The sequence below is a fragment of the Pholcus phalangioides genome, unplaced genomic scaffold, assembly GCF_987345545.1.
Source record: "Pholcus phalangioides strain wild (caught in Gottingen) unplaced genomic scaffold, Ppha-v1.0 ptg000009l_1, whole genome shotgun sequence".
Lineage (NCBI taxonomy): Eukaryota > Metazoa > Arthropoda > Arachnida > Araneae > Pholcidae > Pholcus > Pholcus phalangioides.
In genome coordinates this window covers 38337538-38365500 of record NW_028301602.1, presented here as the reverse complement: position 1 = coordinate 38365500, position 27963 = coordinate 38337538, and the positions used below count along the sequence as shown (strand labels likewise).

Below are 27963 nucleotides of genomic sequence, written 5' to 3'. Positions count from 1 at the left end.
TTGCTTTTCTTTCAATTTATTATCTTGTCACCATTAATTGGATTATTTGGTTCAAAATTTAATTAGATATGGCGTCATTTCTCTTTTTTCTTTACAATCTGGATGCCAGTTTGGTGATTTTTCATCTGCTTGAGAATTAATTTCCAGGATGCATTTTTTCTGGCTAATATGGAGTTTTTTCTGCCAGTGCTTTTTTCCCTTTAAATGGAGGGAAAAAAAAGATACATGTTTTCATTATAAATGAATTTTAGAGGTAACCGAGTACGTGAGAAGTTAATTACATGATTTATTGCATGAGTATGTAATTCCCCCAAGTAATTGTTTGCTGGATTTGCATTTTTTGTTATCTGTGAATCGTTAGATATCTGCGACGTATGAACTCCGGCATAATTTTCCCCGATAACTGTCAGAGTGATTGTGAGAATCGGGAGCACCTGTGTACTGTGTAGAAATATATATATAGACTAGAGTCCTTTTGTATACCTTCATGTATCATGTATATGAAGCGCGTCTTGAGAAAGACGTCGTCTCCTTTGTTAACACAATACATATACGGAAAACTGGCTGTATGAAGATACATTGATGCTTTGGGGAAGGAAAATTCATCTCTGCCCTCACGGGGAAACGAATCCCGGTCTGTCGTATGCTGAACGAGTGCTCTATCAACTAATCCATAAAGACAGAATATTCATTTCCCTTATAATACTCTGAATAGTTCTATTAACATTCTGCTAATAACTCGCAAATGACACCAGGGCCACCAGATGGCAACGTATATGTGGAGAAAGACGTCTTCTTTCGTTTGCACAATGTAAACGGAAAACGTATTAGCAGAATGTTGCCGCCGTCCATCGTGCAGAGCCATTCAGCATATACATATGCTCCAATGAGGAGATGTTTTATCTTTATTCTTAGCTTAGACGATTGAATACTTGTTCGGCATGCGAAAGAACGGGGTTCGGGTCCCCATGAGGTCAGGATACATTTTTTTTTCCTACACCATCAATATATCTTCATACAACCAGTTTTCCGTGAACAGGGTGTTGCCTTGAAGTGGGGACAAATTCAGAGGAGTGATCTTGGGCATCAAGAGGAGCAAAAATTGCCATAGAACATGCTATCGCAAACCACGTTAAGTCTGTGAAAGTCGCAAAAATACCTATTAAGAGTGTGACGTCGAATGGGAGAAAAGGGCCAATAATAAGCAGAAAGCACATTCCTTTCCAACCCATCTCATTAATGGCAGTGAATTGCGATACGGCCAAAGTTAGTGCTTGGTGAAGAAGAAGTATGCCTATACAGGGCATGTTTTTATAAATTATACATAGACATTATTATCAAAATACAACTCATAAAAAAAGAGTTAAGAAAAATATCTCCATACACAATATTTTAGTAAATATTATAAGTTCAAATAAACTTTGGTGAAAAAAATTAGACAATTGTGTCGGAACGACAAAAATTATGTGAAAGAACGATAATGTCTCCTGAAATACTGAATACGTGATCGGTCCACTCATGCTACTAGTACTAAACCGCACATGCACCTCGTCTACATCATTCTTCGGAACTTTTATCGAAATGGTACATGTTGGTATAAGAGTGTCCGTGTTGTGAACCTAACGTAACGTTTGTTTCTGTGTAGTGCTTGTTATGTGTAATGTTGCCATCTGCCATCACTTTTTCTAACTATGGTGAAGTCTAATAATTTTCTTTTTGACGAGACTTTTTAAAGGGGAGATTGGCTCGCATTCGTGCCTCGGAAGTTGGTAACCACAGAAAACCAATTTCAGCCGACAACCGCTGTGGCTACGGTGTGGTTTGAGCTACTGCATTCTACCCATGTTGTGTGTAAGTGGTCCGTTGAATTATTTCAGACATTTTCCTGGTCCTTTGGTATAGAAAGGTTGAGAAACGCTGGTCTATGTGAGCATTATTATTATTATTATTTTAATTTTTTTAGCTTTCTCTTATTGATTCGGTATCGCCGAATATAATGGCATAATATATAAATAATTCTGTCACTTCACCTTTACAGATGTATTTGAAAATAGACTGATGAGGTAACCGCAAGGGAGAGGAAATGAATGAATGCTCCGGTCATTTAGTACTGTTTCAATGTCCGATCTATTTTCGTTCATAAGTATACGATATCAACCAGAAACAAACGGCCATTGACGAATGATTGATCTGATCCTTGGTGAAATAGGAATTCTTCTGCTCTTCATTACGATACGTAATGGCCGGTTGCTGACCATTACGGAAGCTTTATCATCCCGACTGTAGTTACCATTAACTAGTGGATTTTTTTGAAGAAACTATCCGAAAATATAAATACAGTAGAAGTCCGAAATAACATACGGCTTATAACAAGACTCTCGCTATAACGAGTGATTTTCGAATAGCTTCGGTTAAATATACACAGAATATTCTGTTATAGTGAGTGGAAATTAAGAAGCAATCATTAGAAATTCAGTTTTCCCTTCCCTGCCTCCAAGAATCGAACATGATGATGCTCATCATAGCACATGGTCCTCGTGAAAATTACTCTGAGGCACTTCTAACAAAGAATGGGCACAGAGAAATGAATTTTTTCAAATAGCATCTTCCTATTTTCGGGCTTTCCCACTACAAACGCGGGATATGTGATGATTAGGGATGCGCAAATTTCGTATCTACGATGTTTATGCGATAATATATATATGCCTTAATATATACGCGATAGATGTGAAATTTGCGTATTTCGACAAATACAAATACAACGCCACAACAGGCAAATTGCCCAACGAGGTGGCTGACTTAAGAACATCATGGATCCCCGAGCCATTTTTTGGAGGCCCTACCTACTACTGCTACACCACACATGCACCCCCCCCCCCCCGCGGAACCCCCCAACGAACCCCCAACGAATCGGTACATGCGGGAATGTGCGTGTACGTGTAGTGCAACCTGACGTAAAGTTTGTTTCTGTATAATGCTTGTTATGTGTAGTGCTGTCATCTGCCCCCAGTTTTTCTAACTATGAGTGAAGTGTTATGGTTGAATGATTTACCGTTGTAGGACTGTTGCTCTCTGTGGCGAGACTTTTTAACGGGGAGACCGGCTCGCATTTGCGCCTTGAAGTTGGGAACCACAGAAAACCAACTTCAGCCGACCACCACTGTGGGGTTCGAACCCGGATCCTCGCATCACGAGTCCGGCACCATAACCACTCGACCACCACAGCGGCACTCGACCACCACAGCGGCGAAATACAGCGGCCACATAAATGCGAAAAATTTTACTTTTCATTACTTCTCCGCGAAATCTCGATAATTTGCAGTTTCAAAAGCGAAAATTAGTCATAATTTCGCTCAGTACTTATACTTGTGACTTGCGTTTCATTGTACGGCAGCTTGACATGCATTTGGTTATGTCATGCTGACTTCAAATGCCACCACCCTGTATTACCCGAAACATGCATAACTTCGGCAACATTAATATATTAGAGCCACGCATACATTCATCAATTCGTTAAAAATTAACCAGAGAAATGTTTACTATTTGCATGTAAGGTTAAGTAGGAGTAGTAGACTCTTCAAATGTAAAAACAATGTTGGTACTTGATCTTTTAAAGGGTAGCGATTCATTACAATGAAAAACATGTCCTAATTTAAAAAACAGCAATAACTATAACTAGAAAAAAATTATTTTCGTTGTTTGAAAAATTTTGCAAATGCAAAAATTTTGATTTGCAAAATGCCAAATTTCCAATTTCAAAATCCGTTTTTTTGTTGTTGTTGCGAAATTTACGTATTTGTGTTGATTTCATTCAACTTTTGTCCCCTCCCAGCGACTGAGAGGCTACGGGACCCGATCTCATAGTACAGAGTTGTTTCAAAATGACTGAAAAAATCACGCTAAAAAAAAATTCCGCTTGGCGGAAAAATGACGAGTCCCTACAGTCATGGAAGTGAGCAGTGATATAATAATTGAGAGTTTTGTTTAGTGATCGACTAAATCGCATTGATAATACTAAAGTCTATGCAAGATGTCCCAGAGATAATTAGCTGCAGCGTCAGAATAGCGCAGGGGTAAGATGCTGGTCTTTCACTATGAAGGTTCCCGTTATGGTCCACGGTTTCGAATCCGGCCGAACATCAGAAACAAGTTCTTCACTCTACCGATCCTGCGGCGACCACCGGTAGATGGCGCTTTTATTTCCCACCCAACTCCGCTGAATGGTAATTGTCGTATGATGATATAAAAACCGGAGTTGGTGCGCGTTAAAGTAGATGATTAACTGCTGTGAAACAAAAAAGTCAATTTCATGACTAAAATTCTGTTCATTCGTTTAATAATAGAACGAAACGATCTCTATAAAACGGTATTTCTCAACCTTTCTGAAAACAAGAACCAGTGAAATGTCTAAAACAATTTTACGGGACATTCCTGTAATTTTCATTTTCCCGACTTTTTTTATGCATTTGTCACGGTATTAATTTAAATTTGTAATAATTACCGAAGTCGTAATGCGCGCTCACATGCGCAGCGTTTACATAATATCAATTAGATGTGATATTTATGGTAAAAATTATAAATGTTCATCTCGCATGTTTGTCCCGCAATTTTAATTACAATCAGTGAGTATGCTTACTTTTGGCAATATTTTTTGATGACAGTTGGTGATGTCCCGTATTTTAAGAATTATTATTTATGACCCCCGTCTACCGTATTTTTTTTCAATGAAAAATGGTCACCAGATCAGTTGAATATATATATATATATTTTTTTTTGTGAAATCCCGTACAGAGAGTTCTGAAAACTGATTTGTAGCAGCCATTTATTTCCACACCCTTCAGCAATTTTAGCAGTAATTAGCAAAATGCATTTAAAACAATAAATGACAAAATTTTTGGCAAAATTTAGGGATATCCCGTATTTAAGATCGATATTTTCTGCATTCTTTCGATGGCATATGATGAACCTAAGTATGAAGGTATAATTTTATTTGAACCCATATAGATATTACTATTATCATTTACAACGGGTGAATAATTTTATCAAGTCTGCCTGCGGACCACCTTTGCCTAGGACTGCCTCTTGACCTGGCAGAAAAAATTGAGTATTCGCTTATAACGAAAAATCCGCTATAAAGAAAATTTTCCTCGTTATTGTGAACTGTAGTTATAACTAACAGACTTTTACTGTACTAGCTAAAAATATATAAAAGTTTGCCTGATGCTACCCACGTGAACAGAATTCATTAGATATTTTTGAGCGCGGAAAGAATTTTCAGGGCTTGGTCCAATCGATGATAGACGACGGGACAAAGGACCTGCCGTCAAAATAATGAAGAAAACGAACTCGAATAGAGAGAGAAAGTGAATAGCTTTCTCTATTGACCTGTAATATTGGGTTCAGTTTAGGGAAGTTCCGGTTTTGTGGAAGCCTGCTTCCGCTCAGGGGATATCTAGCGTGATGATTTCCTGCAGCCGTTTGCAGTAACCACCTACCCCAACCAATTTGTTTCACTTCAACTCACAAATGAAATTCTCTCTCGTGGAATTTCTCTTCACAATAGAATGCATTTGCCGAACTATTTACGGCGATTTCCAATGTTTTCACATTACGGCAGTTTTCATTGTTGATGGAAATTATGACCAGTATGGTTACGTTTGTTACGTTGCAAAGAACATTTTGGGAATTTTAGACATAAATTATTTTTTATTATTATTATTTATTCATTATATGAAGCCAAAAATTTTTGTTCTTTTATATTCAATGAAGATTTTCTGATTTAAAGGGTCGATGAGATGACTAAAAGAAGTATTGTAATAGCGTACTATTCAAGATCTAAGAAACTTAAAATATACAGGATGTACTTAATTATAGTTCACCTATTCAGAGCTGTCTGTAGCCGCGACTATTCACCACAGACCATATATGTATACAAGATGGGAATAAAATTAAGTTAGCCAATCAAAAACGTTCTGGTTTTATGTACTGTATTTGACGGATGCGCTCATTGATTCTGCAACGAAAAACAGTTACAAAATCATTCGATAGAGTACGCTTTATTCCAGTTTATCGGGAGTTCATCTCCATATTTACTCTATATTCCAGCTCTCTGCGGAGAGACTTGTTTTATGTCAGAAAAACCTGAAAATTCTGCGAATAAGTCAACTTTATGCCTATATTGTAATACTTTATTTAAAAGCGACATAGAGAATTGTTCTAATTTTGTTTGAAATAATAGAAATTTTAGTACAATGAATTTTAAAATGTAAATGTTTACTCACTATTTACTGCAGCTGTGATTTCTGATTTGCCAGTTGAAGTGTCTCTAGACGAAGAGTCAGTAGTGTCCGACGAACCCAACGTTGGGATCGCAATTTTCGTTTTCTCAACTATCTTCGTTGTCGTTGGATCGAAATTTCCTTGAGCTTTCTGTGTGTCAACGGATGTATCAAGGTTCGAGGGCGTACTGGCAACAATTTCTTCGTGGCTGTGATCGCGATTATTAAGCTTCTCGTCGATGATAATTTCCTTAGGTGGAGGAGTATATCCCGCCGGCAAGAATTTGCTAATATCTACAGAATCGGAGTCGATGTTGTGAGTCGATTTATCCGCATTTGATTTGCCTGTATTAACGTCTGTCGATGAAGGAGTATAACCCGGAGGAAAGAATTTACTGATGTCTGCTGAATCGGCTGCTATGTTATGCGTTTCTTTATTGGTGACCGACTCTTCTGGGATTTCCGTGGATAAGAGAGTGAAGCCAGGAGGTAAGAATTTGCTTATATCTACTGGATCAACGACGATCTTATCCGCAGTCGGTTTTTGTGTCGTCACTTCTGTCGATCGTGGTGGTGTGTAACTCGGAGGCAAGAACTTACTAATGTCAACAGAATCGACTGCCAAATTGTGAGGTTTCCTATTACTGTCCGACTTACTTGGAATTTCTGTCGACAGGAGGGTGAAGCCCGGAGGCAACAATTTGCTTATATCGACTGCAATATTTACTGCTTCTTTACCAGTAGTCGATGTGTCTGGAAGTTCGGTTGACGGAGGATTGTCAACAGAACCGACTGCAATATTATGAGCTTCTCTATCGGTGGATGTTGACTTACCTGGAACGTCTGTCGATAGGAGAGTGAAGCCAGGAGGCAAGAACTTGCTTATGTCTACCGAATCAACCGAGATCTTTTTATCAGGGGTTGACTTTTCTGGAGCTTCTGTCGACGGTGGCTGTGTGTAACCTGGAGGCAAAAATTTACTAATATCAACGGAATCGACTGAGATAATTGGGGTTGGTTTTTCAGAAGTCAGTGTGTCTGTTTTTTCTGGTTCTGGGGATGTATATCCAGAAGGAAGAAATTTGCTGACGTCGATCGGATCGGGAGCAACATCAAGAGCCACTCTTTCAGGGATTGATTTGTCCGGAATTTGCGTCGATGGTGGTGGTGTGTATCCCGGAGGCAAGAATTTGCTGATGTCCTCAGTATCGAAAGCTATGCTGTGGATTGATGACGCTTCTTTCTCGGGGGTGTGAGTGTTTTGACTCGTTCGTCCAATAGTCGAAGGGTTTTGCCCAATTTCAGAAGTATTCGGCTTTTCGACGATCTCAAGAACATGTTTTTCCGATGGATGTGAATTGCTCAATGTCATAACGGATTCATTAATCTCTCCGGATGATAATGAAGGCGAATCATTCATTATAATATACTCTTCAGACAGAACTGTTTCTTCTGGTTGATAATGATCATGCGTTGTTGGATGTGACGCAATTGTTGATGCATCTAACCCATGTTCATTAACTTTCGAAATCGATGATGGTTGAGTATCCATTGATATTTTAGAAACATAACTGGTTTGTGAAAAGTCTTGCTTTGTTGCTTCAGTACCCGCAGTCTCTTCTAAGTGGCCTGCCGGTTGATCGCCCATCATGCTATCATGGATATCCAAACTCTGTGAGCTTGACTCGATTTTTATAGCGGCCTCCGTGCTGGGGGTACTTGGAACTTCTACGAGCCCCTTTCCAACAGATAAGGGTGCCAATACTATATGTTGCTTTGATTCTTCCGGAACGTTGTCGGTTATTTCTTGCGTAGGCGACGATGACGACTGCTCCTCCTTAATAGAATTCGTCGTGACAACATCGAATTTGTCGTTAGTACCTTTAGTTTCTGAAGCAGCCGTGCTCAGGATGATCTTCGAGGGCACAGATTCGGTGTGTTCTTTCAAACTACCCTCAAACTTGTCTGATTGTGAAATGAATTGTGAACTTGATGGCATAGCAGAGTCCCTTTCGGTGTTCCCGACAGACTCTGACGGTGAATGCATTGAATCAACATCAGTTATTACTATAGCACCTGGTTCTTTAGAATTATCTATCATTTCTGTTTCGGTAGGCTTTTGCGTTGAGACAGTGTAAGATATTTTGGATTCGGAGCTCCTTTGTCCCCGGGAGAGCTTTGTTATACCTGGTGTATTCGCTACTGAAGTCTCTGTGTTCGCAGAAGTGCTCAATCCATTTTCGGAGTTCTCGGTAGATTTTACAGTATGAGTGCTACTACTGATGAAGATTGGGAGGACAACGGTGCTTACTTCGTCAACGTTTTTCGAATCGGTCTGTTTGTTATCAGTGTCTGTCGGTGAGTCATCGGGCATAGTTTTATCTGTCATGGCTGTAGGGTAATGCTCACTGGAGATTTTATCAGTTATCAAAATTGGTGCGTCAGCTATTTTCGTAGATATATATAATGCTTTATCTGTTGGGACGATTAACGTCGTTTCTGTTTGTAACATTGAATCTGTGGATGTTGCAAGATTTTCTGAAGTCAAAATCTCAGAATTTTTTTCAATTTTCGGAGTAGAAAAGCTCTTGGACGTCTCCGGTCCGTACGATGAGGGTTCAGTATCCACTGTACTAAACGAATGAGATACACTCTCTGGATTTTCGTCGTGCGAAATCAATGGCTCCATGGAATAGTTATCGTCAGCCTGTCTTTCAGTCGTAATTTCAGTTTCTGAGAGCATCATTATTTTTTCAGCAGTGAGAACAGTCGAAGATTCTGCTCCTGATGTGAAGATGGATGTTAGTGAATCGCCTGATGTAGATGAATGTAGATTTTTTATCAATAATGTGGTATGTTTATCCTTCGTCGAAACTTCATCATCAACTGGTTTGGTCTCTGTTTTTCCATTGTTTGTGACGATACTCCGCTTAGCAGTCGAATGTAAGAATTCCTTAGAATCTTTTGTTTCGGAAACATCGCCAACTTTTGATGTCGTGCCCGCTCTTTGTGTCGTGTGCGACTTCACAGAAGTTTCTGTTACGTAAGTGCTTGATAAATAACCAGCCCCAGATTCGGTATTTTTTTCTGATTCATCACTGGTGCTTACATCATTTATTCTGGAGGTGTAGTCGGTTTGGGTTGCACCAGACGAAACAGTGGGATCCGTGATTAGTTTGGAATTCACAGTAGTGTAAGATGCATTCTTCAACGTTGATGAAGAAGTTTCTCCTGTGAATACGTCAATCAGTTCCGTAGTCAAATCTCCAAGTAATGTCGCTGGTTCTTTTTCCACCACTGTTTGTTTTGTTGATTTCTGTGACTGAAAATACTCTTTATGAGTCGAATTGAAGATTTCGGTGCTCGATTGACTCGCTGTTCTATCTAGATCTGTTGCAGCTGAGGAAATATTTCCATCTTCGGGACCAGTTGGCAAAGTCCCTCCTGTGACGGATTCGATCTTTGAAGTCACATTTTCATCCCCGTTCGTAACTCCCGATGATTTTTGGCTATTGGGCAAGAATGTCGTTGAGGCATCTTGATCCGTTAAAGCCGGTGGACTTGTCGCATCTGTGTTAGCCTTCGGATCTACTTCAGAAGTATATACGCTGCTGTAGTATGGGGCGATGCAGATAAATACTGGAAGAATAAGAAAAATAAGTGTAAGAAAAATAAATAGCTACTATCACAATTAATAGATCAGAAGAACATTTACGTTTATAATTTCATAACACAAACTATATTAACGGAGTTTCTGGAAACCGTATAATAAAGTGATTGGTTTTATCATTAATTAGGGAATGGTTTTTCGGGCTGTAGCTCTGTCTGAAAAAATTAACTCGACTCTTCTCCTACTCCAGTTAATTCAGACGTTCAGTTTTAATACCGTACTTATTGGTTATCACTTGTTACATCAATGTATTCATGTTTGTGCGAACAGCAAATGCAGCAGTCTCAGGCTCGGTGAAATGGACCCTTCTATATTTCTCGCAGCGCACATCCATCACTAATGCTAACAGGAATAAAAACAGCGAAGCTCGCAGATAAACACGCACCGTTGGAACGGTATAATGGTCACACAAGCGGGAATTAAGAACAGGATAAACAAGGACAGAAAAGAAATATCGGGAAATGCGAGAAAAGAAAAATAAATAAATAAATGGGCGATATATCTCTCGACATTCGATTCCATTAGCGACATAAATCTGCTTCTACTACGAAGTAGTATTTGTTTTTTTTTGCTCTCAGGGTATTTATTTTTCCCTCTTCGTACGGGATTCACAAACATTCGAAAAGTACTTGCATGATACAAAAGAGGGAACAAAAATATAAAATCTTGACATTGATCCATCGGGAATAACAAATGCAAGTAAGACAGAAAAATCAATAAATCCATGTCTTCCTGTCGATCCGAAAAGACACCATTTTCACATCGTGTTTAATTAAAAAGTGCGAATAATTTGATTCACGTCCTGGTTGTCATCCCGTTGGAGAATTTCTGTAATTTTTCGAACACTTTTTTAAATATTATTTACTGGTTTGTTTTGAAAAAAAAAATATTTTTTTTATACTAATTTTGTGATCACTATTTGAATGATTTAATTTGGACATACTTATGTCGGTTGCTGTTTCTGACAGGTTTTACGCAGTTCTGGTTATAACGACCATGCGGTATTGCGACCGTTACATTATAACAACCGGTACGAAAAGTCTCAAAGTTTTTCTTATTAATCTCATGATACTTTTTATCCAATATAATGATCTACTAAAAGACCAATACAACGTCCGCACTCTGCTCCACCACATGTATAAAATGGTGTTTCCTTTTGCCAAAATTTTGTTTGACCATGATCGTTGGTATTAGAAAATTCGGTACATAGGTGCATGCATGTAGTTAATTATTACAATTTAATTGTTATTTTCTAACCAGATAAATCTTTTTTTCTGCAACTGCTTATGAGATAAACAATTAATAAGAAAATTTTTGAATTTTCCGTCCAATTATGAATTCTCTAAAGATTTAAAGAACTAATTTATTTTTCAGACGTTCGATATAATAATAATAAGGGGAGGGGGGGGGGTTCGTTCTCACGAATGTCGAACATATATGAACATATACCGTAAATATTCCACGATTTATTGTTGAGCAGTGTATCTTTGAGAACGGATGCTTAAACGCTTCCTCACTTAAACTTACGTATGAAAATGCTATCGCAGCTAACCACACGGCTGCGGTGCCATGCCCGTAATTTAGGGCCCTGACTTTTGAAAATACACTAAAAATTATATATATATACATACATTGACTACATGTGCTTTGCCCCCCCCCCCCCCGGAAAAAGTTGAAATAACAGCCCTGTGTGCTGTGCGGACAGATGATGATTCACCAAAAAATAATACTCTTGCCATTAACAAAATATTCCTGTAAGGAATTTATTACGGATAATGCAATATCTACTAGAAAGTACTATGTGCTATCACAGACCTTTATGTAAGACTATATGTCTGCCTGGTGCTGTGCCTGTTGTGTGTTTAGTAGTACTTAACCGTACATGCACCTCGTCCGCATTCCTTTCCGGGATTTCTAACGAATCGGTGCATGCGGAGCGTGTTCTGCGTATATGCGCTTACTTGACATTTTTAGGTCATCAGAAGTGCTTGTTTCGTGTTCTTACACCGAAAAAAACACGAAACTAGTTTTTCAGTGTACATTTATCCATCATTTTAATTCCAAGTTATGAAGTATTGCGTATAATTCCACCAGGAACCAAAGGGATTCGATTCCGGTGATTAAAGAGGCCTCGCATCCGAATAACCTCTAGATATTACACGCTTCCCCCCCCCTCCCCCTCCAAAGTTAGCACATAAAGAAGTTTCTCACCATGTTCTTGAAATTTTATTTTCTTTGAAATCCTTTAGAACGACGATATCTACGCAGCATAGTTCAAGTTTCTACCGTTCTGATAAAAATTGTTTTAACAGGAACGCAGACTGACTTTCAGGCTCCAAATATAGACTTTTTGTAGATTAACGTCATTGTCATTTACTTTACGTTCACACATGCAGTACAGATAAGGCATCATCTGGTACTCCCCAATTTTTTGGAAATCCCCCCCCCCCCCGAGGAATATTTACCAGGTGCGTGTACGGTTCAGCAATACTCTTATCGTAAAATTTACTTATTTATACATGGATATTTCATCAAAATAACAATCTGGACATCAAGATATAAATTAATTGTTTTATTTTCATTCCAGAAATCTCTCCCTTCGCCCCCATGATTCACTTCCGAGTTTCATCAAAATTCAATGAGTAGTGAGATCTGAATAGGATTAATTTATTTATAATTGCCCAAACTTTCTACTTTTTGCGAGAATAATGGAAATATTTCAAAATGTAAACGACAAGCACGAGTCCCATATCCCTTCCTCCCGCGTACGTTTCTGATCCCACCAATATGGGTTAGGAGGTAGGGGGGCAGTGATGACGAAATTTTGCTGACAACGGGGGGAGGGAGGAGGGGGTTAAAAATGGCTAAAAATTTGCTTACGTAATACTTGAACGGCCCCTTACATAAAATTCACAATACGCGGAGAAAAACCTCACATGATATTGGAAAATACTTTCTTAAAAAAAATGTGATATCCTTTCACATGTATTCAAAAGCAATTTTTCGAAACGAATTTTCATTTCGAAAACATTTAAACTGGTTTGAAGTATGTGAAAATACACCTAGCATGAAAAACCTTGATATATATGATTACATAAATCACATAAGAGACAAAATACGAGAAGGGGTTTATAGGCATTAGTGGAAGATGAAGATAAAGAGATTTAAGTGAAAGACATTTCTCGATTCATTTCATCGCATTACACTCATTTCAAGTTGTTTCTAGGCGGGAACCAAATCAATAGTCCTTGACAAAAAAAAAGGCGTTGGAATCCGTATTTTTGTTATTAGTAGACACTAATTCTCAAAACGCCCCATTTCCCGCTATTTAGTGCCCGCCCTTGAACAGATATAACTTCGCTTTCTTCATTTATTTATCCATTGAATCATAATAATCGATGACAGCTAATCGAAAACAGCGAGTCATTTAAAATTCTATAGTTCATGCAATTCTAATTCCGATACCTCACTCGGAATTAATGTCACAAAACAACAATTTAGCAAAACAAGTTTTCATGCCAGTTGTTGGTCCAGACTAAATCGATTAAGAATGGAATTCACCGACGGGGAGTCTGGATATATCGATACAAATTTAATTAGAGTCCGTCGCAATCGAAGAGAAATTTCTAAACGTGATTTAGTGAGAAATACGTCGATAATTAAGTGCTGGAAAAGAATCTTCAGTAACATTCATGAAATTGGTAGTAGTTTGAAATTTCAATTAAGTGCTTTATAACATTCCTTTAGCAATTGCAAAATTTTTGTCATTTTTTTATGTATACAGGGTACACAGCAAGCAGAGGGTATGACATTTTACTGGCGAACCGTTGATTGTAGAGGTATACTTCCAGATAGAAAAAGTTTTTCCAAATAACTTGTAGCATTTTTCAAGGGGTTTAATGTGTTTTTAAAATAAAAAAGATAATAAATTGTTATACAGTGAACCCTTGTGCCCCAAAACTCAAGTAGAAAGTTGTTTTCCTGTCTTTCCTGATGCCAAAAAAAATTCAGCCACACCAAGTGCAATATTCACTGAAATATTCGAATTCGAAAAACGGAGGAAAGTTTGGAAAACTCGAACAAATTACTGTCCAACTCGATGGGCAGTAAATTGCTGTAAGGCGATATTCTCCCATTTAAAAAAGTCTCCCGGCGGAGAGCAGGCAGACCTACAACACAATACTGACATAACATGAAAATTCAAGTTTTTCCATCCTTACTTCAGAAAATGGAAGACAGATGGCAGCATGAACACGAAGCAAGCGCAACTCTACAATATAGATAAGTTAGGGCCACACATTCACTCAGAACAAAAATTCCTTCATATGCTGATTCACTAGAAATTCCGAAGAGGAATGTGTACGAGGTGCATGTACGGTTAAGTAGTAGTAGTAGTTATAAGGCCGGAGTTGATGTGCGGTAAAGTGTTAGTAGTACCATTCATAAAACACTAAACCTTGTATCTATTAAAGAATTTCCAAAGATTAAACATCAAAATTAAGCCTGTATTTGTAGGATCCACGGAATTTCTTAGAAATGAAATCAACATCAATGACATTTGTTTTAAGTACATCATCCGTCATTGTTCAGATTAAATCCTTACAAATCCTACGCTCTGATTGGAGAGCGAAGGGGGGGATGTGGAAAGAGGGTATCTCTTCCATAGCATCATGTGGAATTCGCTACTACAAGAATGGCCGCTCTGCCTGAGGATCCAGAAAGTGAAAATACCCCTATAACGACCAAAATCCCTCGTAACGAGGGCCCATTCCATCCGCATTTGCTTCCTTTCTCTCCTCAGAAATGACAAAGGGAAAAATAAATAAAAATAGTTCACCTCGTGTGTGTGTTTCTTTTTTATATAATATGGTTTTGTTGTCCATTTTATTTTATTGCTTATTCTTCAAATGACCATTCACTTCAGTTGAAGTTACGAGTAACGTGATTGGAATAACATTAGGAAATTTCTTTTAGAGGTGAAGTTGTTTTCATCTTGCGTATAAATCGGTATGAATTTGCGTCTACATCCAAAGCTAGATTTCATTTTAATAAGTTGTTATTTCGAAATAAAATTTCCGAAGTTAAAAACCTCGGATTTCAATATTTTACGTCATTTACGTGATTCACGTGTTTGTTTTTCGAATGTTTTAGTTCTAACTAAGCCTTAGAAATAAAAATAGCATTTTTGCAAAAATTAGTTAGCATATAGCGAATTAATTGACGTTTTACTTTAAAGTACTACCGTCAGCACTCAATGCTTACAATGGAAATGAAAAATACAAATTCAAATGTGTTGAATAATATAACTACAAGAATATTTATTCTTTTTCACCACGAAGAAAATCATAATTTTTTTTATTTACATCTGTAGAAGGGCACTTTGTCGGTGTGCAATAAACACTTATTGCACACATCGAATTGAATTTATTAATTAATCTATTTATTATATAATTTTTTGGTCGCAAATTTTAATATTAACGGCGGTACTAACAACTTGATTTGGAAAATATATCGAGAACGGAATAAATCTGGAGGTTCACGGTGATGATGGTCTGTGAATCCCGATACAAAGATAATCTCTATTACAGATTTTTTTTAGGATTGTCTTTTAGTCCGCGGAGTATCCTTATATCGAGATTACATTTAATAGTTCTAAAAATTAAATAAAAACCGCACATTCAAATTATAATTGAATTTGAGTTCACCATTGTTTACGCACAATCTACACCTCACCTTATACTGACGATGCTCATAAGTATCAGTTGAACACAAATTTGCTTGGTACTTAAAACATAAATATTGTTTTACAAAGATGGCGACATGAACCGAAATGTGGATTAACATATAGTAAGGAAAAATATGTTATGCATTCACCTCAACTATGTCCTTCGTATTGCGCCTCTGCAAAGTTGCAACTGTAACTACTTACAATGATGTGTGATATCGCGAAAGTGAATTTTTATTCATAAATCTTCGTCATATTTAAACAGAACTAGCTGTCTCACAATTTTGCTGTGATCTGGTAATCATAGTTATTCAGCTTTCACATATACTTCAAAATCTCAACCTCCAACAACGTATGTAAGGGGTGTTACGGGGTTAAATGTTAGTGGTCAGAACTGAAAGGGTTAAATCCCGTTCTGAGGTTGTTTTAATTTTCCTACTTTTATTCGTATTTCTGTTGGATGTCAGCTACAATGAGGACCAACAGTCAAGAGACCTTTTAGAAATTCACAAAAAATTGCACAAATCGTAGTAAAAATGCATCTACATTCGCTTGATATGCGTTGTCCTTGGATAGTTTGCCGAGATTTCCCATCAATGTGTCACCATCGTACTTATTTAATTGCGAGCACTAGACGAACATCAAACTTGGGACAAGCAGCCGACGGTCGGCACATCAAAGAGATTTGGGCTGCGCCTCCTGGATTTTGTACAGCGAGGGCTATTAAGCTGCGATTGCAACAGGGTTGTGCGTGAGGAAGAAAAGAAGGAAAAAAGAAAAACAAAAAAAAAAGAAAAGAGTCCGGTGTATTTACTTAGAACTCCACGGTCAAAGCGAGTAAACATATGGGGGCGTACTACATTAGGAGTAGGCGTTTGCACAAAAATCCATAGCACGAAATTGTGGTCAAATCGACGAATATGATGAGAGTTCGAGACGTTCCCAATACGGGATGTTTTTTTTAGAATCATTCATATAGAAATAAAATAAATTTTTATCAAAACAGCTTTCTACGCATAAAAAAACTGTTTTTTTTTGTTAATATTTGCCGACATTTAGAAATTTTTGTAACTTTGAATGGGTTAATAAGGTAAAATAACGTAATATGACTTGTTTCCTTTAATTATTGTCCCCCCCCCCCCCATGTTTTTGGACAAAATATTCTATATTTCCATGGGAATATTGAGCCTATGGACATTATGCGAATGACTTCAATAACGTGCACTCATGCGACCAGACATTTTGTCCCTTAAATACAGGCATGTCCTGACTCGGAGGTAAATGAGTTTTCATTCAAAGGGATACCGTCCAGGACACACGTCCCTTAAACAGAGGGTTGACTGTGTGTATATATTGACGAATCATTTCAGGTGATCGATCGTACCATCTCTGAAATAAAACTAATCATAATGAAGAGACAATACTGGAGGAAATAAAAGTACTATGTACTCACAGTGCATACAATCAATGGCTACCGATCAATTGTTAGTCACGGTACAAATTCTTAATTTATTATCATTATCGATATTTAATTCGTGCTACAATAATGAAATCATTATTTAAAAATATTGCAGCTGATTTTTTCCCCCCATAAAATTTTCACCAAAACGGCAAAATTTTACGAACAGAAGGTTAAAATAAATAATAAGGATGCCGTCGTTGATTCTAATTACCGAGCTCGAAGTCCTCATCTTCTCCATCATTGCCTCCACCATAAATTTTTTGCTCAAAGATGGAAATTTGACCACTTAAGAATGGTCAATCTTTATTCATATGATAAAGCTAATCACTCCTTGGAGCTGAAAGCTTTGGACTTTCACTCGTATATCGGAGTGCCGTAGAAAAGACTATAACAGCTCATACCCCTTCCATCATCACTCTGCCAATTAAATGCGGGAGTGCATTAGAGCCACGGTTGGTATAAGAGAATAGGGATAACGACAATTTAAGAGTCAGTGACAATTTACACCATGTCAAAGATGGTGAAAATTTTAGAAAAGAAATGTGGCTGGAATTACATCTTTACCCCGGCGGTCATCAGCCCCCTCCGAAGGTATTAATGGACAACATAAATTGATAATAAATAGATGCTAACTAATGATATGTGACTATATGGTGCAATATATGATAAATGTGATGATAAAGTCGCACTATATGATGAATAAGTTGCTTGAGATTCAACAACTTTATACGGTTAATTAAATCAATGCTATAATTTATAATACTATATGGATATAATGATGAACATATATGTTAATATTGATTAATAATATTTTATTTGAGGTAAATGGGGAATAAAATATGTGTAGTCATGAAGTATTTAAAATGACATATGCAGGGGATCAATGCTGGCAGTACCAGAATGAAGATAATTAGCCATACGTACAAGTACATGTCAAAGCCCCAGAACATTGAATCTGGATATTTAAAGAAAACTCAAAAGCCTGATCTTCGAGATTTTCAAATCTGAAAGTACCAGTATTTTTGTAATTGGAGATTTCACGAAGGTGTTTATAGTCGAAGTTTAGAAGAGAATCGTAGCAGAGTTTCTGGAGAGCTTTTTTTTTGGCATAATCCATGATTGTTCCAATCTTGGTATCTTTGCGTATATTTTTATTTGTGATGGACCTATCTCTACACATTCCGATTCGATTAATTGTACTTAAAATTTTTACAGTGATTAATAATTAATTTATACAAAAATTGCCACGTTTTTAAGACAAATAAATTCAATTGGTCGAATGGTCGACGCGTTTCGGCTCTTCCATGGAGAGCCGTCATCAGGACCCCGTGGTCAGAATACACACGAATGAGTCGTGGAAGAGTGATGTTTACGTCTGGTCGTCCGAAGAGTTCGCCTTTGTATTTGCTGCGTCCGAGTGGTCTTTGGATGCGAATTGGGGAGCCATCTGTTGTAAAGTGTTGAAAGTTTTTTCACGACTGAGGTTAATGAAAAAAGTCGTGAAAAAACTTTCAACACTTTACAACAGATGGCTCCCCAATTCGCATCCAAAGACCACTCGGACGCAGCAAATACAAAGGCGAACTCTTCGGACGACCAGACGTAAACATCACTCTTCCACGACTCATTCGTGTGTATTCTGACCACGGGGTCCTGATGACGGCTCTCCATGGAAGAGCCGAAACGCGTCGACCATTCGACCAATTGAATTTATTTGTCTTAAAAACGTGGCAATTTTTGTATAAATTAAAACCAGGCAAAGTTACTCATTTTTTGTGATAATAATTAATTGGTTAATCGGACAAGCCGAATTGTGTAGCACAAGCTTTCAAACTAAAAATGTGAGTTTTAAGAACTCTCAAATATAGCCCAATAAACTGGAATTTTTTTTTTTTTTTTTTTTGATGAAACACCCTGTCTATAATCGAAAATTATTTAATTTTCTTGTCTGTGTTTCTAGTAGAAAAGCACTCCCAAGCGAGAAAAATTTAAACTCTTCTTTTTCCTATATTTTTCAATTGAAATCCGATTTCATAACACGTAAATTGCATATTTGATTGATTTTTGTGAATTTTTATTGCTCCAATGAATTTAGGTTTATCCTGCGATTAAAATTCAACAGAAATATAAACGAAAGCAGGAAATTTAACACGATTTAGGAAAACAAAATCAAGATTTAATTGGTGCAGAGTTGAAATACAAAAAAGAAGCATACGATTCGCGTAAATGACGTCGAATATTGAAATTGAAAATCGGAAATAACCACTATTCAAATTTATTAAGCCCTATTTCTGGGATAACAACTTATTAAAATGAAATACCGATTTCCACATGTAGACACGAATTCATAGATTGCATAATGTTTAAGGATTTCTACGGAAAATATACGAGGATTTATGGACTCCATTTGTGCATAGTCTATACAGAGTGTAAATTTTCTAAAATAAATGCTTTCTCTAAGATGGGTTTAGAAGCAGTCTTGTTGGAAGATGATGATGTGATCTTACAGCTGTTTACAGTGGCAGAGCACACAAACGTGATTATATCACAAGTTTCCTGACACTCGATACGACACCTAGCATGCATTGATGGGCCAACTAGTGTCGCCACACATGACATCTGCTGTCTCTTTAATCTTCCGCTGTTCACCCGATCTTCATAGATTCATCGATCGAATTCGATGTTAATAGATTACACTTCAAGTGCCATTTTCACAGTTCAAGCAGCTTAAGATAATGACTATGATCATCTAAATTTTTCTCCTGTCAAGTTACTTTTGACTCACACTCAGAGGCGGATAAATGGTTTTGTGCGTATGGGCTAGACGAATTTTTCCGCCATTCTCATATTCTAATCTGATTTTTTCGACCACTCATTTCTTGGATTCACCTCCTTGGATTCACCATCTCTGCCTCCTCCCCTGTGAATACGTCTGTGTCTTCGGATCACTTCCACGCTCACACACTCTCTAGATAACTCTTTTAGTCATTCACATGCTTCACACTGTTTGGGGATCCCCCACATGCTTGAACATTGTTTTGGCCTCCAACATGCTATCACCTAGGTCACTCTTTTGGCACATTTTCTTGTAAAATCTGTGGGTCACTCGTTTAGTCACTCATTGATTTAGTCCCTCACTCTCTGGGTCTAAGCGGATTTATGGTTTTACCACCTTTGTGGGCTATAGATAGATAGATAGAGCTGCTCACAGCCCCGAACTGATGCAAAGCACCTTACTTCCGTTACCTCAAAAGAGGCAGAAATGTATAGGAAAAGTTAGCAAATATTTATAGTGATGGCTCCCCTTGCCCCATGCTCGCAAGTATCGAATCACTCGCGTCGTTCTCCCCATCAAAGCACCCATCAACTCGATACAACGTACAAGCCATTTGACTAAAATGTATATCTGAACCCAGTGACTAGGTAGGAAAATTGTACGTGCGCCCAGTGGCACATAAGAGCCGGAGACCGCAGCTTAAGATTTCACCCTGCAGCGAAGATCAATTCCACGCACCCCCTCCCCATAAAACCAATAAAAGTCAAAATGTATTGTTCAAGTGCTATGCATAGTCTCACCAGTCAGAGATACATTTCAAGAATTCATCAAGTCCACCAGTACTCTTGAGTATGTTGCATAATCACCGGTAAAAAAGTGATCGTTTTCTAGTATTTATCAAATTTACTAGCGACGCTTGGATATTATGCATGATTGCCGGTAAAAGTGGTGAATTTATAAAACTTACCGAGACGATTGCGGTTATGCATATTGATTGGTTATCATGCTTGATTATCGTTTATTTTTATCGATGTATAACATTTACCGGAACATATACGCATTGCAAATGCATAACTCACGGAAAATTCAAGTCAGCAATATTTTTCATGTTAAAAAGAGATATTTTTTCACTTTCGTCGAGTTGATGCACTTGCACATGCGCATGATATGCTCCGTATTTATTCATATTTCTTTTCCCGGGTTTTGCATAATCAGATCATTTTCTCCTTCCCGACCTTTGACCCAGCAGGTGGCTTATGTATAAATCGTTCCCACCCAAAGTTATAATAACGCTGACTCAACTCGGTCACTGACCACTATGGTAGATCGAATAGATGGCCATTAACTTCGAGCAGACTCGTGTCGGCGGTATATGTGCGAATTCCCTATATACCAATGAAATAACTTTATCCCTTATTTTATTGCCTTTGAGAAGAGGAAGAAAATTATAGCACACCGGCAAAGAATATCTATCGATCGTGTTAGATGAGAAAACGGCATTTTTACTATTGCTCTGAGCCTACGAACTACGTCATGGGTGCAAATATTTTACGGTTTTCAGACGTTATTTCGGAAAGGACTATTTTTGAGGGACGTTCAAGTCCTAAATTATTTCTTTGAGGAGCAGATAGGGATAAAAGCAATCAATATCTTACAATCAATGTATTAAACTAGGGGTCTTCAACCAACACCACCTATAGAACATATTCTATAGGTAGTGTTACTTCAACGCATAGCTCACAGTTCACATGCGACCCTTAGAGTTTTTTACCTTACATTTTTTTTGTCCCCTTTCCATTTAAAGAAAATAATTAACATTTGAAAGACGATTAAATTAAAAAAAAACTGGAAATGTCCTCAAGTCATTGAGAGCTACACTGCTTTTGGTGCTTAATCCTCCGGATGCGCCCATCATCCACAGATGATGAGTGTATCATCATTCTGTGATGATTTGAAATGTGTGATTTTTTTAAATGAAATTCTCCAAGTGACGTATAGATGGCGTACGAATATATATTCTAGTTTTTTTAGTATTATTATTTCTCTATCCTCTGACAAGTTTTCTTGTACTGCATGGGATAGGTGTATGTTGTTGAGTTCTGGTTATATAGAGTTCCTCCCTGTCTCCAATCGCTATATATACAGGGTGATTCAAAACTCAAGGTACAAACTTTTAGGGGAGGTAGAAAATACAAAAACACAAAACAGAATCATATAGTAAGTATGAATGTCCGGTTATGCAGAATCACATGTATGACCGGAAATCCCAACCCGATCAGCTGGAAGATAAACGGTGATGCAGAAATGACAAGTCAATAATGGGTGGAAAAACTCTTTATTTAGCGATGACAAGTTTTATGAAGTAGGGAGTGATGGGACGAAAACTTTGGGAAACACTGCTCTGGACTCTAGAGTCTAGACGATGCTATGGGAATTGAAAATAATAATAATTTCATCAGATTGACGTACCACAAATAATCGTGTGAATACAACAAATCAGATTCGTGAACGAAGGCCAATGTTTGAATCACAGACTTTCGATCATTTTCAAGACAATAATAAATGATTAAGGTTCATTCCCATTGACGTGAGAATAGACAGGAAAACTAGGTCAGTGACTTGTGCCAAGAAACATCAGCTTTGCCACAAACATTGCATTGTCACTCCCTTCTTTCGAAACCATTTATATATTTTTGACTTTTCTCTACATCGATATAGACCAAGGAAATTAAATACGGTATATTCATATTCACGACCACCTATAATTTTTTTTTTTTGGTTTTCTCGCGACCGAAAGGTGCTAAGTTATCTGACACTCAAAGATAAGGAAATAAAATTACTCGGTTCGCGTGAACGATGAAAACTCCACCGTCGAAGTTTTAAATAGCGGCAGAGAGACAGAGAGAGAGAGAGAGAAATCCTAACTGTTAGACTCAATTTGCATAATTACCGTTCGCCTCCAGGGAGCCGATAATTTTTCACCCGTTATCGCATAGCATGTCACGAGAACAACATTCCCATCCTCAAGAATTTTGGAGAATGGAAGATCCACAGGAAAAGGAGAAGACGTATCCCTTCACATTATTACCTCTTTCTTCTCAACATACTTTAATCTTGTTTGGCCACTTGAGTGAAGAATGATATTCCCGTTTTCAAGGATACATTCAAGACCTTCAGGGTGAAATGGATATCAACGAAGAAGACTCGCAGCAAAACTACTAAAAAGACCACCGAGAAAATTCTATTTTCTCTGTGCACGGAAATTTTATTATTCTACATGAAGAAGACGAGGTCAGTGGTTATTTTCAGAACCAGTTCTTCCATTAAAAAAAATAAAATGAAATAGTAGAAGAAAACGTTATTGAAAATTCCAGTCATGATAATTTATTCCAGAAAAACGGAGCCCAATTATGAAACCGCTACTCATCAAGTCGAGAAAAGAATCAGTTAACGAAGTCATTTTTCAAATGCCACCGTGAAATTGCATTCGTTTTGTCATAAGACCTTGTGGAATTTTTCTGTCGAGGGAAATTAGCTGTCAAAAAGTTTTCCCCACATTTTAAAGTAAATACGAATTCTTGAGAGCTTCTCAAACTTTAAAGTTTGCACACCGCATATTAAGGAACGGTATTTGTACAACTTGATTCTGTTTGTATTAACCCAGATATACAGGTTGCATAGCTAACAGCTCGCGCACCGCAAATTGCTAAAGAACTGTTCATCCTAGAGGCATAATTTCAATTACAAAAAGTATCCAAATAACGTGCAGACTTCAGATGCATAATTCCTTGTAATATTGCAAGTGGTTGTATAGTTATTAGAATATAAAAATTAACTTTTTATACGGACACCCTGTCCTCATAAACCAAATTAAAAAGTCCCTGCTCTGTCTCTTTTGATTACAACTAAATAAATTTAACTTTTCCAACTGCCAGCTGTATTGAGTTTCATCTGAATTGCACCCAAACTTCCAACACGTTGGTTTCAAAATTTCAGAAATCTGGGGAAAAATCTGGGGTCTATGTTGCAATAAACATAGGACGGACAAAACTTCAATCGGAAAACGTTATACAAAGGCGATGCATGTAACTACTGCCACTTACCGTACATTCATCTCGCACACACGCCTCTGCGGAATTTCTAACGAATTGGTACACGCTGGAATGTGTGCTCTACGTGTATGTGTAACCCTAACGTATTTTTTTCTCTTTAATGTAACAATACAAACATATACATAGATACAAAAAACGTAAAAAACATACATTTTGCGACCGCGAAGGACCCGAAGGTCCTTCTATCAGGTCTACGGGGTAAGAATTTCGAATATCTTTCAAGCAATAGCTTATATAAAGACTGGACACGTCATATCGTTGCTCATGTATTTACGATTTCAGTACACTGCATGGCCTTAATGTTGTAATTGTTGATTTTGTCGTCAGAGTTGTGCTCGTTTTCTGTTATAGATGGTGCTTTCATCTGCCTTCCACATGACGGTGTACGAAACTAATGTAATGTATTTTGTTACACAAATAGTTTTCAAATTATTGAAGTAGTATTAATTATTTTTTTCCAGAAAACAAAAGCAAAATATCAAGAACTAGCCGTTAGTTGTTGAACTAAAATTATAATTTATTTTAATAAATAAATAAAAAAAATCCGACAGTTTTCGACGAGTTGTTTTAACTCACGTTTTTCCCCATTTTGCTTATTCGATCGAAAAGCAAGGACAAAATTAACTGCATATAGTCCATTTCACATTCTACTCTCTTTCATATGCCCAGAGGAAATAAAATTATATAATATAGAGAAGCGGAGTAAAACACAAGCGGAGGTTTTTTTTTTTTAATGTTCCGTTATTTCCCTTATTTCCAAAGAGGCTCAATTGAATTTTTGAAATCAAGAATTAAGATTATTTTCATGAATATTTATTAGAATTATTCAGATTATTTTCGAGTCAAATAAATAGATAGATAGATAGATAGAACCGCTCACACACAACCCCGGACTGATGCAAAGCACCTCACTTCCGTTACCTCAAAAGAGGCAGAGTTGTATAGGAAAAGTTAGCAAAGATTTATAGTGGTGGCTCCCTTTGCCCCGTGCTCGCAAGTATCGAATCACTCGCGTCGTTCTCCTTCTGAGAACAGCCATCAACTCGATGCAACGTACAAGTCATTTGACTAAAATGCATAGCTGAACCCAATGACTAGGGAGAAAAATTGCACGTTCGCCCAGTGGTACATAAGGGCCGGGGACCGCAGCCTGGGATTTCAAAAGAAATGTGGAAAGATTTGTGGGGCAAGTAAGAAGAAAAGGAATTTGGCATGTTCGAGTTGGAGAGATTTGAGAATGCCAAATACACGATATATACAAAATATATATGTACAGCGCCTCAACTGTGACGGGAAACGAAGAAACAAAGCCTCTGTCCACAATGCTGGGCAGTTTTGTTTCCCTTTCCTTTTACGGAATATGCAATGTACACAAGCAGAAAACACACAGCGCTTCCGTTGATAGTGCTGGGCATTCACATTTGAAGCCAAATAAATATATTAATCTCACATATTTATCAAACATATACTTTTTTTTTTTTTTTTTGGTGAATTACGCGTTTTCACTTATAGTGCCCATCATTTTCCTCGATTGGCAATTTTTCAGCAATTTTAACGATAGTTGGCAACTTTACTTGGTTTTGACAATTTTTTGACTGTGATTGAAAACTTTACTGGCCTTGACAAATCCTTTAACGATATACCGTATTCTTATAAAAGAAAAAGGGTTAGGTAATCCTAAGTATTTATCGTGTTGTGTATATTGATACTTTTTACTGTTGAAACTGGCAGCATGGAAATGGCATGCATGGAATTCCTTGGCGGGCCGCATTTGGCCTGGAGGTTGTTCACTCCCCTGATAAAAACATTATCCCCCCCGAATAACTAAAAAATGATTTTGGAACATTTCCTTCTTTTGATATACAAATAAATTATTTTTACTTAAAAGAAAAAAAAAATTCACTTCAGAGGAAAAATTCTCAAATCAATGCATAATTTACAAAAATCCGATTGGTTTTTTTTTTCTCTTTTGCAGTTTACATAAAATTTCAGAAACCTATAGAAAAAAAATCTCGGACAGAAAATATGAGAGTCATATTTTTCAGAATAAATGCTTCAAAAAAATCTGTCAGTCCACGGACATTGAATTCTTTGGGATAGGGAAAAGAACAGAGGAATTCCTCGTATAGAGATAGATACACGTGGACCCCTAGGGTAAGAAGATTTGCTCCGTCCCCTAGAAATGCTGGCTTAGTAGGCCATCGTCAGTGGAATTCATGAACTTCCTCTACCAAAAAATAAAAAAATCCACGAAGTGAACAGAATATATATATACCTGTACATATATAAAGTTTCTTCCCGAAACGAGCCCGCTGCCAAGACGTGACTGAAATTTCAAAATACCCATGGAACGTCTTTACTGAACCGACCCCCGCAGAACCTCACAATCATTCCACTATTACAAACTCAAATATAGAATATAATCAGCCGAGAAGAAATAGTATCAAAACCGTTAAGACCAGAAGTGCCCAACCTTTGCAATCCGCGGGCCAGAAACTCGTATAGGTAAAACGACCCGTATTTTACAGGATATTCTCGTCATTTTTTGATCGTTCCGCCTTTTTCATAAAACGTCCCGTTTTTCACCCTTATTTTCAATGAGGCGTAGTTACTTAGTTAAATGTGTGACGTCGGAAAAAAATTAAGGTTATTCTCATGACATGAATTATTGGCTTCGGACATATGTTTTTTTCTTTTTGACTGTGATTGGCAACTTTACTTGGCTATGGAACTTTTTTTTTGGCTATGCAGTAATTAGCAACTTCAGTTTCCTTTGAAATTTTCTTGGTTGTGATTGGCAACTTGACTAGCCTCTGACAATTTTTTGGGCTGTAATTTGCAACTTTACATACCTTAGACATTTCTTTGCAGATGATTGACAACTTCACTTTCCTTTGAAAATTTCTTGGCTCTGATTTGCAACTTTAATTGCCTTTGTTAACTTATTTCTTGTGATTGTGAAAATTAATTTTTCGGCTATAATTGACGATTTTAGAAGTTCCTTCGAAAACTTTTTTGGCTGTAATTTGCTACTTTACCTACGTCCTGAAAATGTTTTCTGTGGCCATTGGCAACTTTATTTACCTTTGAAAATTTCTTGGCCGCAATTGATATTTTTACTTGCATTTGATAAATTTACTCTATTTAAAATTACTCCATTTGATAAATTTTTGGCGACAGTTGGTAATAACCCGTATAGCTCGCGATCTCCCATATTTTTATAAAGGCTATATTGGTCAGTTTAGAGGCATTTATCGCTTTGGGTGAATTTGTACTCTTACTCTTGACGAACCACGTTCGGCCCGAGGTTGTGCACACTTCGGTCAAGACATTTCTTACAAAAATCCAGCAGCAGTTTTATCGACGAAATAGAAAAAACTCCATAGAGAAAATAATTAAAATCATTATTATCATTATTTTTGGCTATTCTTTTACATATATACACCCCGAAGGCATCCACGGAACCCATTTTCAGTAGGAAGATACTTGTTGGGAACGCCATTTCTATCTCTCTCTCTCATGGAAACAGCCCGAGGTCTTTCTCGAAAACATTAAATGAAGAAAATACGGCAAAACAAGCTTCTGGTCACGGAAATAGGATAGGGTTGTTGGATTATTTTTGAAAAAGATAACACAAAACTGTTCTTGTTGTTGTTTTAACCGCCTTTATATTTCCTTTCTGGTCCGTGAGTGGCAAAAAAAACTATATACCCTTGCTTGTAATTGCTTCTGAAAAATAAGGGTGAAGTTCCCGTGGTGTCACACAGGTTAGAGGTTTCCTCGTGCGGCCTTTTTTAACAGGTTGCTGAATAAATACTCGTTTCCTTGTGTTATATTTTTCTCTTCTTTCGGTGTAAATATACGTGTGAATATTTTTGTTCACTTGCATTACAAAATGGAGGGTGAACGACCGATGCAACCTTAAAATAAGCACTATCGT

At 37.3% G+C, this 27963-nt stretch overlaps 1 protein-coding gene across 1 annotated transcript in view; it reads right to left on the bottom strand.

Moving 5' to 3' along the window:
* Positions 1-27963, bottom strand: part of LOC149083035 (uncharacterized) — a 234270-nt gene that overhangs the window by 23716 nt on the left and 182591 nt on the right. Inside the window, exon 2 of the mRNA XM_089236780.1 lies at positions 6282-9917. Coding sequence (XP_089092906.1) covers positions 6282-9917 — 3636 coding nt within the window. The remainder of the gene's footprint in view (positions 1-6281; positions 9918-27963) is intronic.